This window comes from Phasianus colchicus, chromosome 18 (genome assembly GCF_987193195.1).
Source record: "Phasianus colchicus chromosome 18, bPhaCol1.hap1.1, whole genome shotgun sequence".
NCBI classification, from domain to species: Eukaryota; Metazoa; Chordata; class Aves; order Galliformes; family Phasianidae; genus Phasianus; species Phasianus colchicus.
This window is the reverse complement of record NC_143453.1, coordinates 4,018,292-4,031,830: the sequence shown is the minus strand read 5'-3', so window position 1 is coordinate 4,031,830 and position 13,539 is coordinate 4,018,292. Positions and strand designations below refer to the sequence as shown.

Genomic DNA, 13,539 nt, shown 5'->3' with positions numbered 1-13,539 from the left:
CGGAGGGGATGCCGCACCCCGAGGGCGGGGCTGGGCTCTGAGGAGCGCCCCTCCGGCGGGGAGAGCCCGGGTTTCCCGTGTGACGTCACGCCTACTTTGCATAGCGTTTCCCAGCATGCCTCGCGGCCGCCCGCCGCCCAACACGGGGGTGGGCACAACCGGGGGCTGCGCTCCTCACGGTAACCTCGGGACCGCAGAACCGGGCGGGGGCGGCGGCAGGAAGGGCAGAGAGTTGGCGGCGGTGCGGGGTCGCTCGCCGTGACAGTGCCGGTGGCCCCGGTGCGTGGGGTGGCGGCGGAGAGAAGTGCGGTCAGCTTTGCGCAGTGGCAGTATCGTAGCCAATGAGGTTAATCCGAGGCGCGATTATTGCTAATTGAAAACTTTTCCCAATACCCCGCCATGACGACTTGAAATATAGTCGGCATTGGCAATTTTTGACAGTCTCTACGGAGACTGAATTGTGGTGGTTAAAAACAGGCGATCGCAGTTCTCTACTCCAACCCGTAGCAGCGCCGCGGCTTCTCGCTGTTACGGCACGGGTCCCTTTGCGCGGCGGTGGTTGGGGAGGGCGGCCGAGCAATGAATGGAAGCCGGGCTGCCGCTGTCCCGTCTTCCTTCCTTGCTGGCGGCATCCACGTGGAAGCGCGGCCTGAAGCGCAGGGCTCCGTTGCCGCCTTCCAGTCGCTCACTGGGGCTTCGTACGTGTTCTTCTCTGCCAAACATTCAGTCCGATGCAAATAAGGGCGCTGCTCGTAACGCCGCTGGTGAAGTGAGCTCTGATTTCTCTCGGCTGGCAACCTGAGTGCTGTGTGGGGTCACGGGGCGGCCCGGCAGCGCTGGCTCCGAGAGGGGTGGCTGGAGGGCTGGCAGCAGCAGGTGCTCTGCACGGGGGCTGTGCTTAGCTTGACTCAGTGCCTTCGTTTCCAGCTCTCCGACCCGCTTCCCATCTGTCCAGCGGGGCGATAGCTCCTTGTCGAACTTCTGCAGAAGATAAGGAAGGAGCCGGGCCACAGCGCACTGCAGTCCCGGGGCAGAGTGCAGGAGGGGGATGGTGCCGGGCCGAATTCGGTTCCGGGAGCCGGGTAGCCCCGCAGCAGGCATAGGGCGAGCTTCGGGGGCAGAGCCGCTTTATTGTTTGTGGGGGGCGGCTGAGGGAACGGGGCGGCTCAGCCCGGAGCACGGCGGGCTCAGGGAACGCCTCATCGCCCTCCGCAGCTCCCAGCACGAGGTCGGAACGCGCGGGGACCCCGAGCCGCCTGTCGCGCCGCGCCGGGCCGTTTCCCCCCGCTCCCGCCGGCAGGGGGCAGCCGCGGGCACGCGCGGCGCCGCCGGGAGCGCGCGGGCGGCGGGCACGCGCGGGGGCGGGGCGGGAAAGTTGCGAGGCGCTGAGGAGAGCGGGCGGCGGCACCACCGGCACCATGGACGACCTCGGTGAGTTCCCGGCGCTCCTCAGCGGGCTGCGGGCCGCCTCTCTGGCCGCGGGATTCGGCCGGGATCCGTGCCGGCGGCCGGGGCTCCCCGTGGGGCCGCGTCCCTCCCGCTGGCCGCTCGGGCCCGCAGCCCCGGGGCACGGCTCGGCTCGGCTCGGCTCGGCTCGGCACTGCCCGGCTCTGCCCCGCCTGCCCGATCCCGGCCCGTGCGCGGGGTGCGGCCCGCGGAGCTCGGCGGCGCGGAGTCCCGCGCGTGGAAGCGATGGGAGCGGGCTGGGAGGGGCCGCACGCTGTGCCATCCGCCTCCAGCAGCGAGCGGCGGGCTGCCTCTGAACGAGGAATGGAGGGCTGAAGGAGGTCCGAGTTTGGACCTCTTCTGCTCTTCTGAGGCGTTGCTGGTTAGCGCAGTCAAAGTGGAGGTTCTAAGATATGGTATAACTGTCCCAGCAGCTTGGTTTCATCGGGTCACGCTTTCACCAGGTCTTTCTCAGTTGTTATGCAGTCTTTCATGTTGGATGGCGTCCGATGATCCTACAGTAACCATCCGGACAAGAAAAGCTCTCTTTCTCTCTCCTAAATTTACAGAATTTATCTTAGAAGAGCACACCAGCTGTTTTCCCTGAGCAAATCACTGGATATCTCTTGGATATCAGGGGAAACTCTTCACAGATAGAGTGGTGAGGTGCTGGAACAGCTGCCCAGAGAGGCTGTGGATGCCCCGTCCATCCCTGGAGGTGTTCAAGGCCAGGTTGGATGGGGCCCTGGGCAGCCTGGTCTGCTATTAAATGTGGAGGTTGGCTGCCCTGCCTGTGGTGGGGAGTTGGAGCTTGGTGATTCTTGGAGTCCCTTCCAACTCAAGCCATTCTATGGTTGGGATACAGAAGTCAGGTGAAGTGCTATGCTGTGTTCATACACTGCGTAAGTTCGGAGTTGATGCTGTATGAAATCAGCTGAGATATCCCTGTGCCATGCTTCTGTGTGGTGCAGAAACTGCTGTCGTGCCTGGCTGGGTGTGAAGGAGCACCGCACAGTGCTAGTGATGTCTCTGCTCCTAATTCCCCCAACTTATAATAAATCTTTGGGCCATCCCTCTCCCTTCCAGAGGAGCTGATAGCATGTTGGTCAGCGTGTACTCCTGCACTGTAAAACTCAGACCCAGAGGTACCTTGCTTGGTCTGGACAAGTTATGAAACACCAGCGGGTGTGGGTTTGGGTTGCACTGGGGATTTGGGGATTTGATTGGAGCTGAAAAGACTTTGCTCATTTTTTTTCCCCACCCGCAGTGCTGGAGGAATGGCGTCGCAGTGCACGGCTCCTGCAGGAAGCTGTGTCCCAGCAGCACAGGGAGCTCAGCGCTGGGCCTGACAAAACTGCAGCAGCACATGGTGGGGATGGGGGGGAGGGTGGGGAGCCTGGGCAGCTGGCCAGGCTCGCACTGCCTGCCCTGAGCCTCAGAGGAAACGCTTTGCGGACGTGCTTGGAGTTGGGCAGGAAGCTCGCTGTTCTGCTGCGCTGTGGATGGGTGTGGAGAATAAAACCTGGTCCTGAGCAGCGCAGGTCCTAACTTGGGAGTATCACCCAGAGCTTCTCAGAGTGCAGTGTTGTTATGTGCTGTGCCCCCAGCAACAGGTGATCTGTCACATGTGTTTGCTTCAGGCAGATTGAGCTGTTGAATTATTCCTGGTTCTGTGGCACTACCTTGTCTAAGTCATGTGGAGCGTTATTTATTTACTGAGAGCTTTGGCAACTCTAAACAGAAGCGGTGTTGCTTTTAAAAGCTTTCTTTTGGAGGTTTTAAAATTCCCTTTTTGTTACTGTGTGGTTATTTTTTCAGACGCTTTTCTTTTTTTTCATTGGGTTTTGCAATCGGAAACAAAATAGCATTCACTGGAGCTTGTGAGAGATCTTTTGCAAAGTTGTTTCTGCTGTTTACTAAGAATGTATTTACGGCAGTGCTTTGGCTGTGCTGTAAGGAGCTTATTAGAGGTGTGCTTGCTCACTGCTAGGAGGATGTTTCATTTTGGAGAATGTCTGTCTACCAGCATGGCTTTGAAACTTCTGGGCATGAAGATTCAGAGTACAAGAGATGGTAGTTTAAAAGCTGTCTTCCACCCACCCCACCTTCATGGCTTAACCCTCTCAGGGTTGGTTGTGCACAGGTATGTGGAGGGGGCTCAGCATGGCCTGCCTGCCACCTTTCCCATCATGTCTGTGCTGTTGGCTTCGTGGATTCCTGCTGCCTTTGCCTGTTCCTTCTGTCTGCAATCATACGTAGTGGGTTTTGGTTTTATTTGACTGAAATTGCTGTGAAATTGCTGACAGTCAGCTGTGCCCAGGGAGCAGTAGTGGGGGGAAGGGCTGCTCAGGTAGCTTGGTGCTTTCTGCTGGCTCAGGTTTTCGAGTTGTTCCTGGTGCTGGGCAAGAAGACTGCAAACAGAGCTACTGCTCTGCACAATGGAGTTCTGACTTGTTTCAGCTTCTTAGCTGTTCTGATCCCTTGTAAAACAGGGGCTTCATTGTCCTGAGCAGCTCAGACAGGGAGTCCTCTGCCTCAAGCAGTGTGCGATGCAGAGAGGCTTCTTTTCTTGCTGCTCTATTTCCATGGAAAGTCGGGACTCTGTGCTGTCTTTAGCTGCTTTGTCTCTGTCTGGGAGAGGTCAACTTACCCCGAGTGTTCAGCCGCCCTCCTGGTTAAAACTGATCCTCTGACACCATCTCAGCTATTAAAGGAAGAAACGGCTAGTTCCATCTCTGCCTGCTCTCTCATGCCACGGGAATCACAGCGCCTCGATTTCTCTTCATCCTTTTTTCCTCATCCACTTTCCCCTTAAACTGTATTGTATGAAACATGAAGCTCCAGAAAGGTCAGAATTCGGAAGTCTGGCAGCGGAACAAGTGGTAACAGTGCACTTCTGGTGACATCGGGGTGGTTTTTCTGACCTACTGCTATGACAGAGATGTTTAAATTCCTTAAGCTGAATCTGTGTGACAGCAGTGCAGCTGCGGGGGAGCAGGAAACAGCCTGCGGCCACCAAACAGATCTGGCAGAATCAGAGTGCTGTGTTAGCTGTGATAGCCTGGAGCTCTTGCAGCTTTGGAGAAAGGAGGAACACGTTCTGAATTCAGCCATGTTACCCTGGTGGAAAAACAGTGTGTGTGAGCAGGATCTCAGCTCGCAGCTCCCTGTTCCACAGCTCAGGCTGTGCTCCCATCTGTGTGCTGCTCTGTGCCCCGTTCTGTCTAACGAGGAAGCTGTTAATGAACATGCTCTTCTGCTTCAGCTGCATGAAAGTGAGGCATTGTCCGAGGGAGCTTCCCTGAGTACTGCAGGAGGATGGGACACAGGGAGTGAGCTGCTTGCTCGGTCTGCCCTGTCCACACTGAGTGAGGTCTGATGGCACTCCCTGCAAGTCCGGGATGCCACAGCTATTAGGCAATTAAATTTAAAATGCTGAGTAGGGAACTGCAGAGACATTTGGGTCCCGTTCTTGTTTTTCAGTGTGTGTAACATCTCACTGTATGTCTCATCCAGTTTGGTTTCAGATTGCAGCCAAAAATGGTGATTCCCACTTCCCCAGCCCTCGTGTGCTTCTGCTTACGTAGTGAGTGGGAATGGGGCTGCAGGGCGGATCGGTGCACATTGCTGACCTGCTGGAAGCCAGCCTGTCACCCAGCCTGGGCAGATGTGTGCCGCTGGGTTGGGAAGCAAGGCTCCCTTGCCCTGTGGCAGGGCAGCTGGACGCAGTGCAGTGCAGGAGCTGGGCTCCAGCTGCATTTTTTCCCATCTCCCTTCAGCGTAGTTACTAACCACAGCGCAGTTAGCTGGATCAGCAAGCTGATTTCTCTGGAAATTGTTTGAATTGGTTGTTTTTTAGCCAAATCAGTTCCTTGTTCTTTATGACCGTGTGTTCATACAAAGCCACCTCACCACCAGGGTGTGGATGAGGCCATGGGTAAGGAGCCCCTTTCAGCTGGAGTTGATGTTTGATTCAGTATAAAGTAACCATTTATTCACAGATCTGCCTTTGGGCGAATTGTTTTTCCATCTGTGCAACAGGAGTGACAACTCCTTACCTGCAGAGTGTGGTTAATGTTTATTACCATCTTTGTGTTTCCAGAACAGCTTCCTGCAGGATCTCAGAACAGTCACTCTTTCATGCTTCCCATCACTCTTGCTGGAAAAACACACAGTGGCAAGTTTGAGTTAGATTTATACGTGTCTGTTCTCAGCTCTGTTTATGTTCCTGTGCTGCCATTCTGATTGCTCATCCTTTCTGCATCCCCTGTTAGGACAGTCTGTGAGCGGGGAGAGATTTCCTTTCCCTTCCATGTTCCCCACAGCAGTTCTACTCCAAGTCTTTACCACAGAATGTCGTGAAGTCATTCAAAGAATGTCGTGTTCTAAAGATACACCATAAAAAAATAACATATGACTGTGTCATATCACTTGTAATTTTTTTTTTCCCCCTTTTTCTGCTTGTTCTCATGGCAAATGGCACCAGGGCGGCACAGGCCAGCTGGCTGGGCTTTCTGGGCAGAGGTTCCAGAGCATTTGGACACTTTGAAGTTATGTTTATAAATCCTCATAAAGCAAACAAAGCAGAGTGGGAACAACTTTGGTGTTCTTGGTGTTCCAGCCATAGGAGCTCGTGTCCCCGAGGTTACATGCTTGTGCTGTTTAGGAATCTGGTAAGCATTTTTTTTCTGCTCGTATAAATGCAACAGACAGCAGTTATTCTGAACTTACATGGGAAACTTATCTGAAGCTGTTGGAGAAATCTCTGTGCTGTGGATCTGAGAGTACATAGGACAGGCCCCGGGGGGAGGCAGCCAGTGCTGTTAATGCCCCGCTCCTTTCTCCTGCAGCACTCTGGGGCTGCCTTCTGCACTGTGAGCAAGTTTAGTAGAAGTTATTTACATGAGGTTGGAGTAGTTGGAAGACTTGAAATGCTGTTGGACACACTGCTGGTCACAGCACTCCTGTGCTTGGTGTGTGTGGCTCTGCAGGGTGGGCTGCTGAGCGTGGCTGGCCGGCAGTGTGCTGTGGCTGTAGCTTCATTGCTTGGCTTTACTTTCCATTGCACTTGCTTAAATCTCTAATGTTTTGCAAATGTTTAAAGAACATTTAAAAAAAAAAAAAGTGTTGCTCCGGGGAATGAACTTTCTGAATGGTGCTTTGCGTGGGGAATTGTGCTTTAAATGGCTCAGCTGTGAAGCAGACTGCATGGGGTCTCCAAGAATAAACCAGTCTCGTGTTTTTGTCACAAAATTGAGCTGGTGGATGGAATTAATCCATGTCTGTCTGTATTTCTGTAGGATCTTTATTTCCCTCTGTGCAGAGCAAGGTGATCAGAGGCCTTCTCTCCCTGCTGTAGGAAGCTTGTGGTGGCTCGTAGACCCTGGCTGGGTCAGGTTTTCCTGAGAGCGGAAGAGGGCAAGGAAAGCTGCAAGTGGGAAAGGTCACAGGTGGGAGGACTGTAAATGATTTGCTGAGGTTTAGGAGTTTAATACTGTCTTGTTGTAACCTCTTTGGGTCTGAACAAGTTCAGGCTCTGTCTGAAAGGAGTTCTGTTCGATTGGAGCCACTTCATCGAACTGGATCCTCAGACAGAGGAGCCGAAGGCTGTTGGCACATCAGCTGAGTTCTCTGATGCCCCGGGGGCTGCAATAAGACAGCAGCCTGCTGGTGGCCCTCACTGCCTGTCCTTTGGCCACTAGTTGTATCTTTGTTCTTCATTTCTCAGCACCAGTGGTTGCCTCACAAACAGGGTCAGAGGGTGCTGCTAGCGAACTACCTTCTGGGGCAGGGGTGACCCTCAGAATGAGATGCTGAGGAGAAGCACTGTCTTTGCAGCTCTCCCTTTTGTTGGTTTGTGGGAGGCTCTTCTCGGGCATGTCGGCCTGGTTAGGCAGCATGAGGCACAGCTGGAGCCACTCTGTGTGCTGTGAGCAGCTCCAGCAGTTGGACTCCATCCCCACGGAGCGCTGGGCGCTGGGGGAGGGAGTGAGATGCCATTTCAGCCACGTCATGAAACCTCTTATCAGCGGCCAGCTCTGGTGTGGGTGGGTGAGCGGTGTGTGCCAGAAGAAGCTGCCTTTTGTTTCTGCTGTGAAATGTGGGGAGCTTGAACTGTCAGTCAGGCCGAGCGCTTGGAGGTTGGGATGTGTTTGTCAGGCAGGTTTTTCTAACATGGAGCTTGTAGCTGTCAGCCTGGTGCTCTGGCAGGTTGGAGCTCTGCTGTCCTGAGCAGTTCCATTGGCAGCACCTGGCCAGCACAGCTGCTGTGGCACACTGCTCATCTGCTTCTTCAGTGCTTAAATCTGGTGCCTCCAGCACCATCTGTATCAGGACCGTACAGGGAAGCCTTGGCCATGTGAGTCTCAGACCAAATTTGTCGGGTTAGCATTTGTCTTGCTGTAAGACTTGGGTGCAAGTTGGGTGCAGGCGCAACGTGACAGGTGCTAATTTGCCACCAAACAACACAAACAGATCACCGTGCTCCCACATACGTGGGACCTCCCTTTGGGCCTGTTGAGGCTCATTGGGGTCCTCTGATCCTGCTGCCAACATGTGAAAGATGCAATCTGTGGCCAGCCCAGCCAGCACCGCGCTCTGAGGCTCAGTGCAGTCCTGCCCTGCAAAGCTGGGGGCCGGGAGGTGCAGAGGAAGCTTTATGTCATTCTTGGCTGCCTTCTGAGTAATTGTTTTAATGAAATGGAATGCACTGCGTTCAGTGCTTGCTTGGCAGAAACAGCCTTTTTTAAAAAAATGTTAAATTTTCTGGGGAAGGGGTTGAGGTTAGTCTGTTTTCCAGCTGCTTTCAGCAGTTAAAAATGGGTTTGCAGCAGAGATAGGAATGGGACGTTGTCCTCGGAGAGGGGATGGTTGCACTGCTGTGTGTGTGTGTGTGTGGGGATGATGTCCTTGTGCACACAACGTGTAAGCAGTTGGGCCTGGTCCCTCTGGTTCTCTGTATGATGTGCATGCCAACGTGGCTCTGAAGTGGATCAGATTAATTTCAAAATGGTGTGAGTAGGTACATGTGTGCGTTAAACAGGTATGCACTGAGGAACTTGGTAGGAAAATGAACGGAATTTCTATTATCCCTGCTGTACCCTGAGCAAGGGTAAGATTGTGATGGGTTGAGACAAGCAAAGTCAACTCAATTTTCAGCAAAGCAGCAATGGAGGAACCAGGAATCTCGACTTCTGCAAATGAGTGTGAGATATTTCCCCACTTCTCTCAGCTGCTTGGTGATTTGTGTCTTAGGAATGGGTGGAGGGACAACCAGAGATCATGCTGAAAACCCTTTTTTAGAAAGTGATTTGCAGAAGGATTTATTTCGTGTACCTACAGAGGGAAGTTATTCTTACGCTGCTTCTATTTCAGCATTGCTGGCATTTCCATTTTTGGTCAGCTCTGGAGATTGGTCTCTTTTACTCATCTTCTACCTCTTTCTACTCTGTTTCCATCATTTTTAAATTGTGGTCTTATGTGGTCATGGGTTCTCTTGCGAGCAAAGCAGCCTTTGGTTGTCAGAGTAAAGTGCTCCTGTGCAGAGCACTGAGATGGAGATGCTGACATGCATTTGTTCACTTATTAATATTGCTTTTGGAGAAAAATGCTTGTTATTTCTCTGGCAGGTGACTAAACAAGCATAGGGCTGGCAGCTGCTCTGCTATGGTGCTGGGAGATAGTTGGAACCATAGCTCATCTGCCTTTGTGCATCAGGAGGGCCTGAGATTCCCTAAGTCCACTCCATTCTCTGTTTAATGTGAGTTTTCTGTCTGCTTTAACAATTTCCTTTCATTCTGTGGGTGTTTGTGAAACTCTTGAGCCACGATCTTCTGCTGATGCTGGGAGAAGCACTGAGTCCCGGAGCTGCCGTGCTGTCAGCATGCTGCTCGGGCTGCCACCCACATCTCCCATAGCACGCAGGGGGAAGCAGGCAGTTCCCACACTCATTTCTGGAACATTCTCCTGCCATTCCCATTGGCTGCTGTTGAAGTTAAAAAGGAGAAAAAAAAAAGAGGAAAAAAAAGATTTTCTACCATGGGTCCTCTGCCTCTGTGTGCTCTGTGGACACTTCTGGGAGGTGGACTTCCAAAAATGTCACTTACCTGCTCTGTATTTGGCTCATCTTTAGGTTTCAGTGGAATGCGCATTGAAAACCTCCTTTTTAAAGTTTCTACCTATTATAGTTATAAGCAGTACTAAGATTTACGTGACTAAAAAATGCTACATGTTGTGTTGTCATTTCCCCCTGCCCTGTTTGGAGAGTTTGCATCGTGCTGCTGGCAGTGCTTTGTGTAAGTCTGTTCCCGGTGATGACTTAACGCTTCTTGGCTTGGACAGAACTCACCACTGCTTCCAAGTGTGCTCCCACTCTGTTGCAGAGAACCCTTACAGAAACCACAGCTTCCTAACAAGATGGATCCACCATTTTGAGTGTGTTTTCTTAGTAGCCAAGTTTTTAAAATGCCAGTTAAGCCATATGGCAAGTTGGGCAAACATTGGTTTTCTTGACAAGGGAGGGCAGCTCCCTTCAGAGCAGCTGGCAGGTCAGGCAGCAAGTCTGTAACTCGTCTTAACTGAGAGAGTCCTTTACCTTGGAAAGGACCTTTGAGATCTCATTTGGTATCCACAGTGTCTGAGTGAGATGTGCTGGGACTTCCTTTCTCCTTGCAGACATAAGGTTTTCCAGTGCGATACACCTTGGATTTTAAGGGCAGATTTGCATCTATTGCACTTTGCTTGCATTTACACTCTTCAGAGCTATACTTGTTAACTACTAGCAAGTTGCTACAGTGGAATAATCTCTGGTAAACTACTATCTTCCAAGCTTATAGTATCCTTCAGGTTGGGATTGTCTCAACGAGGCTGTACTAAACGTGGATATGATGGCAGTTCCTCTTTAGCATGCTGCCCTGTGCTGTTAGGTAGCCAGAGAGTTCTGTATCTCATGGGCAGGATTTGTGCTTCTAGTACTTGTAATGAATTCAGAATTCTTACTAACGTTTCTTTCTTTCATTTCATCATCTTTTATGGGTGTCTCAAATTTTGTCATTGGCGCTTTGCCTGGAAGGGTCTATATTCAGATCTGTTTATGCTGTTCGGATAGGATTTCCACTGTTTAAAAGATGCAGGTTTTTTTTTTCCTCCTTTAAGTTTCTTGTCTATTCAGGCTGCCCAGAGAGGCTGTGGATGCCCCGTCCCTGGAGGTGTTCAGGGCCAGATTGGATGGGGCCCTGGGCAGCCTGGTCTGGTATTAAATGGGGAAGTTGGTGGCCCTGCCTGTGGCAGCAGGGTTGGAGATTCATGATCCTTGAGGACCCTTCCAACCCGGGCCATTCTGTGATTCTGTGACACCTGCTAGACTTCTATCTCCTGTACCTTCTGCTGTCTCCTATGTTTCTGGCCATACCCCATTCTTTTTGCTGGTTGCTCTGCTCACCTCACTTTTCTAACTGTGAAGAAGCAGTATTTTTTGGTGGGGGGAATCTGTATTCTGTTAAACTGGTTGGTGGAGGGGTCTTGTAAGAGCTTGAGCCAAGAGAAATAAGTGGCAGCAGCACATGTCTGGAAGAGAGAGTAAAACCTCTCCATTTTTGGCAGTGGTGAGCTGTTAATTTGTCTTTCTGCATCTTGTGAAATTGTATCCTGAGCTCTGTTGGTGCTTGCTGTTCCCTGGAACTCTCGTGCTCTGCTCCTCTGTAAACCCTGATGTGACGTTTTCCTTCCCTAGATAAGTAGAATCAGCAGTTCCAAATTGTGATCTGCAAGTGGTAAGTGCTGTGCAGCTGTACGAGTTGCCCTTTTAAATCCTCACATCCACCAACGTCTCATTTCCCTGAAATTACAAGTGAAGGTGGGCTGGTGTGGCCCAAAGGTTTGGAAGCCACTGCTGTTTTGGCACACCTCCTGGCACTAGGCTCCTGCTTAGAAACCCCCCAGAAGAGTTATCTGCTGCTCATTAGTGCATACTGCAGCTTCAGTGTTGCCTACAGTTATGCAAATGCAGTCCACCCAGGGCTTAAAAAATGCCATTAAAATGCCTGTCCTCCTTTCAGTGGGCACGTGGAGGGTTGCTTGGAAGTAGCTGGGTGGCCTACACCTCTGCTCTGGGCCGTTTTGTCCAACGCATCCAGTGTCTGGCACACAAGTGATGGGGATTCACTCCTACCTACTTGCAGTGCTTGCAGTCAGTACTGTTCTCTGCCTCTGTGTTCTCTGGGAAGACCTGGGAACAGTTTGTCTGCTTTGGGTTGCTGGAGAGTGCTGGAAGAAGAAAGCTGCTGGTCTGCTGCAGGAGGTGTGTGGCAAGGAGAATAAGAGGTAGAGAGAATCTTTCCTTTCACTGCAGACAGACTTTTGGCAATATATTAATTACATGGCATCAATGTGGTGTATCTAGCTTGAAGACAGCAGAATGAGGTGAGGTGTGGCAGCCTGTAGAGCAGCAGTCTGACCTAATGGCTGTGGGTCTGTATGCTGCTCCAGCAGGAAGGGTCTGGTTCCTCAGATAGCTGCCTGGGCTGAGCCCCTCTTCCTGCAGGAGTACAAGGGAGCTGGTATTTTGATCAGCCTTGGCCCTGGGAAGTTGTCCCTGTGGGGTCAGCTGCTTGTTTGGTTTTCGTGAATATTTTTTGTTGTTTTGGCAGAGGAGAAGCAGATCTTGTTGGATTCTTCTCTGAATGTTGATCCCTGTTTCTAGAAACGTTCTGAAGGAAACCAGCAGCGAGTAAGAATTCCTATGGCATGCATGGGGAAGCTTTAATCGCCCTTTTGCATGAGAGGGGTAGAAAGAGTACTAAAACATTGATGTGCTGTTGATTAATTTTTCTTCAACTTTTTTCCTCCCAGGATGCTGGCAGCGATCCAGCCCAGGTCAGCACTGAGCTGGCAGCAGCTGCTCCATCACGTGTGTAAAACACAGACACATGTCCTGACCTGTCCCACTGAAGTCAGCTGGGAGCCCTGCGGCGCTGTGCGGTGTGGGGGTGGCTGTGTTTGGCAGAGTCCATGTCCTTTAGTTTTGTGTGAGCCAACTCACCTCCCTCCTGGAGACAGTGAGGTCAGTGCTGGCCATTTGCTGGTGCCTTTGTCTGGGACTTCCTGGAAGTGCCCGAGGAGCTGCGTGCTCTCAGGCTGAGATCAGAAATAGATCTTGCACAAGAAGAGCCGCGCTGGGAGGGCACTGTCAGAGGCTGTGCTTACCCTCCTTGGAGACCAAAGCTGTTTCCAATTTGGTGGTTGAGAGACCGAGACAATCTAATTTGTGCAGATGGTTGCTTCTCTTATTCAGGGGGCCCAGCTGTAATGTCCTGTATGAACATCAGTTTATTTGCTCTCTGAAGGAGAGGCTTCTGACGAAGACGTGGTGGCAGGTGGGGTTCATAGCAGGCAACAGAATGAGACTGAGAAATTCCAACTTAAGTATTTTTAGGACAGGCCTGAGAGGCAGACTTGCTTTCTATTCTGACATAACACGGACTTGTCATATTAAATTGGGCTGCTTGCTGCTGTGGCTCAGCTCCACTCCAGCATGGCAGATGATTTTTCTTGCCGTCGGGGACTTGTGAGTGTTCTGATTTGTGGTCCCATCAGAGCTTGGGTGCTGTGGCTGCAGGCTTTGCTGCGAGTTGCAGCCTGTTGTATCAATGCCACATGGAATTCTTGGAGGTTTGGGTTTAAGGTGTGGAGCTGTCAGCTGCTGTAACAGAAAAATGTGTCTGAAAACGGCTTCCACTTCTGCTGTGAGTGCTGTAAATGTGGGCGGATGGTCATCTGGGGGCTGTGGTACTTCCTCAATCCTATCCGAATCACTGACCATTAAGCCATTGAGCTGAAGCACTGAGTGAAATCTAGTCAGGTCTCTGCAATATGTAGAACATTTCCCAACTTCTCTTGTGCAATCTTCAGCTTCCCAGTTCAGAAAGCCAGAGCACTGCTTTGTGCTCCTCACCAGCGTGTGAGCCGTGGGGTGAGCTCTGCTGCTGTGTCACGGGATGTGCTGGGACTGTGACTCGCCAACTCTTTCTATACTTTTTCTGATTCTTAAGAAGTCAGTTCATAGAACAGCAGAAGAATTTTTTGACTTAAGCTTGT

At 51.6% G+C, this 13,539-nt stretch overlaps 1 protein-coding gene and 1 non-coding gene across 2 annotated transcripts in view; both read left to right on the top strand.

The window, feature by feature from the left end:
• The first annotated feature begins 15 nt into the window (after positions 1-15).
• The window catches only part of PXN (paxillin), a 42,205-nt gene continuing 28,681 nt past the window's right edge, over positions 16-13,539 (top strand). Inside the window, exon 1 of the mRNA XM_090152510.1 lies at positions 16-179. Coding sequence (XP_090008636.1) covers positions 116-179 — 64 coding nt within the window. The 5' untranslated portion in view covers positions 16-115. The remainder of the gene's footprint in view (positions 180-13,539) is intronic.
• LOC116228745 (U4 spliceosomal RNA) lies at positions 313-453 on the top strand. The gene has a single exon (XR_004166856.1). It is a non-coding gene; the product is annotated as a U4 spliceosomal RNA (small nuclear RNA).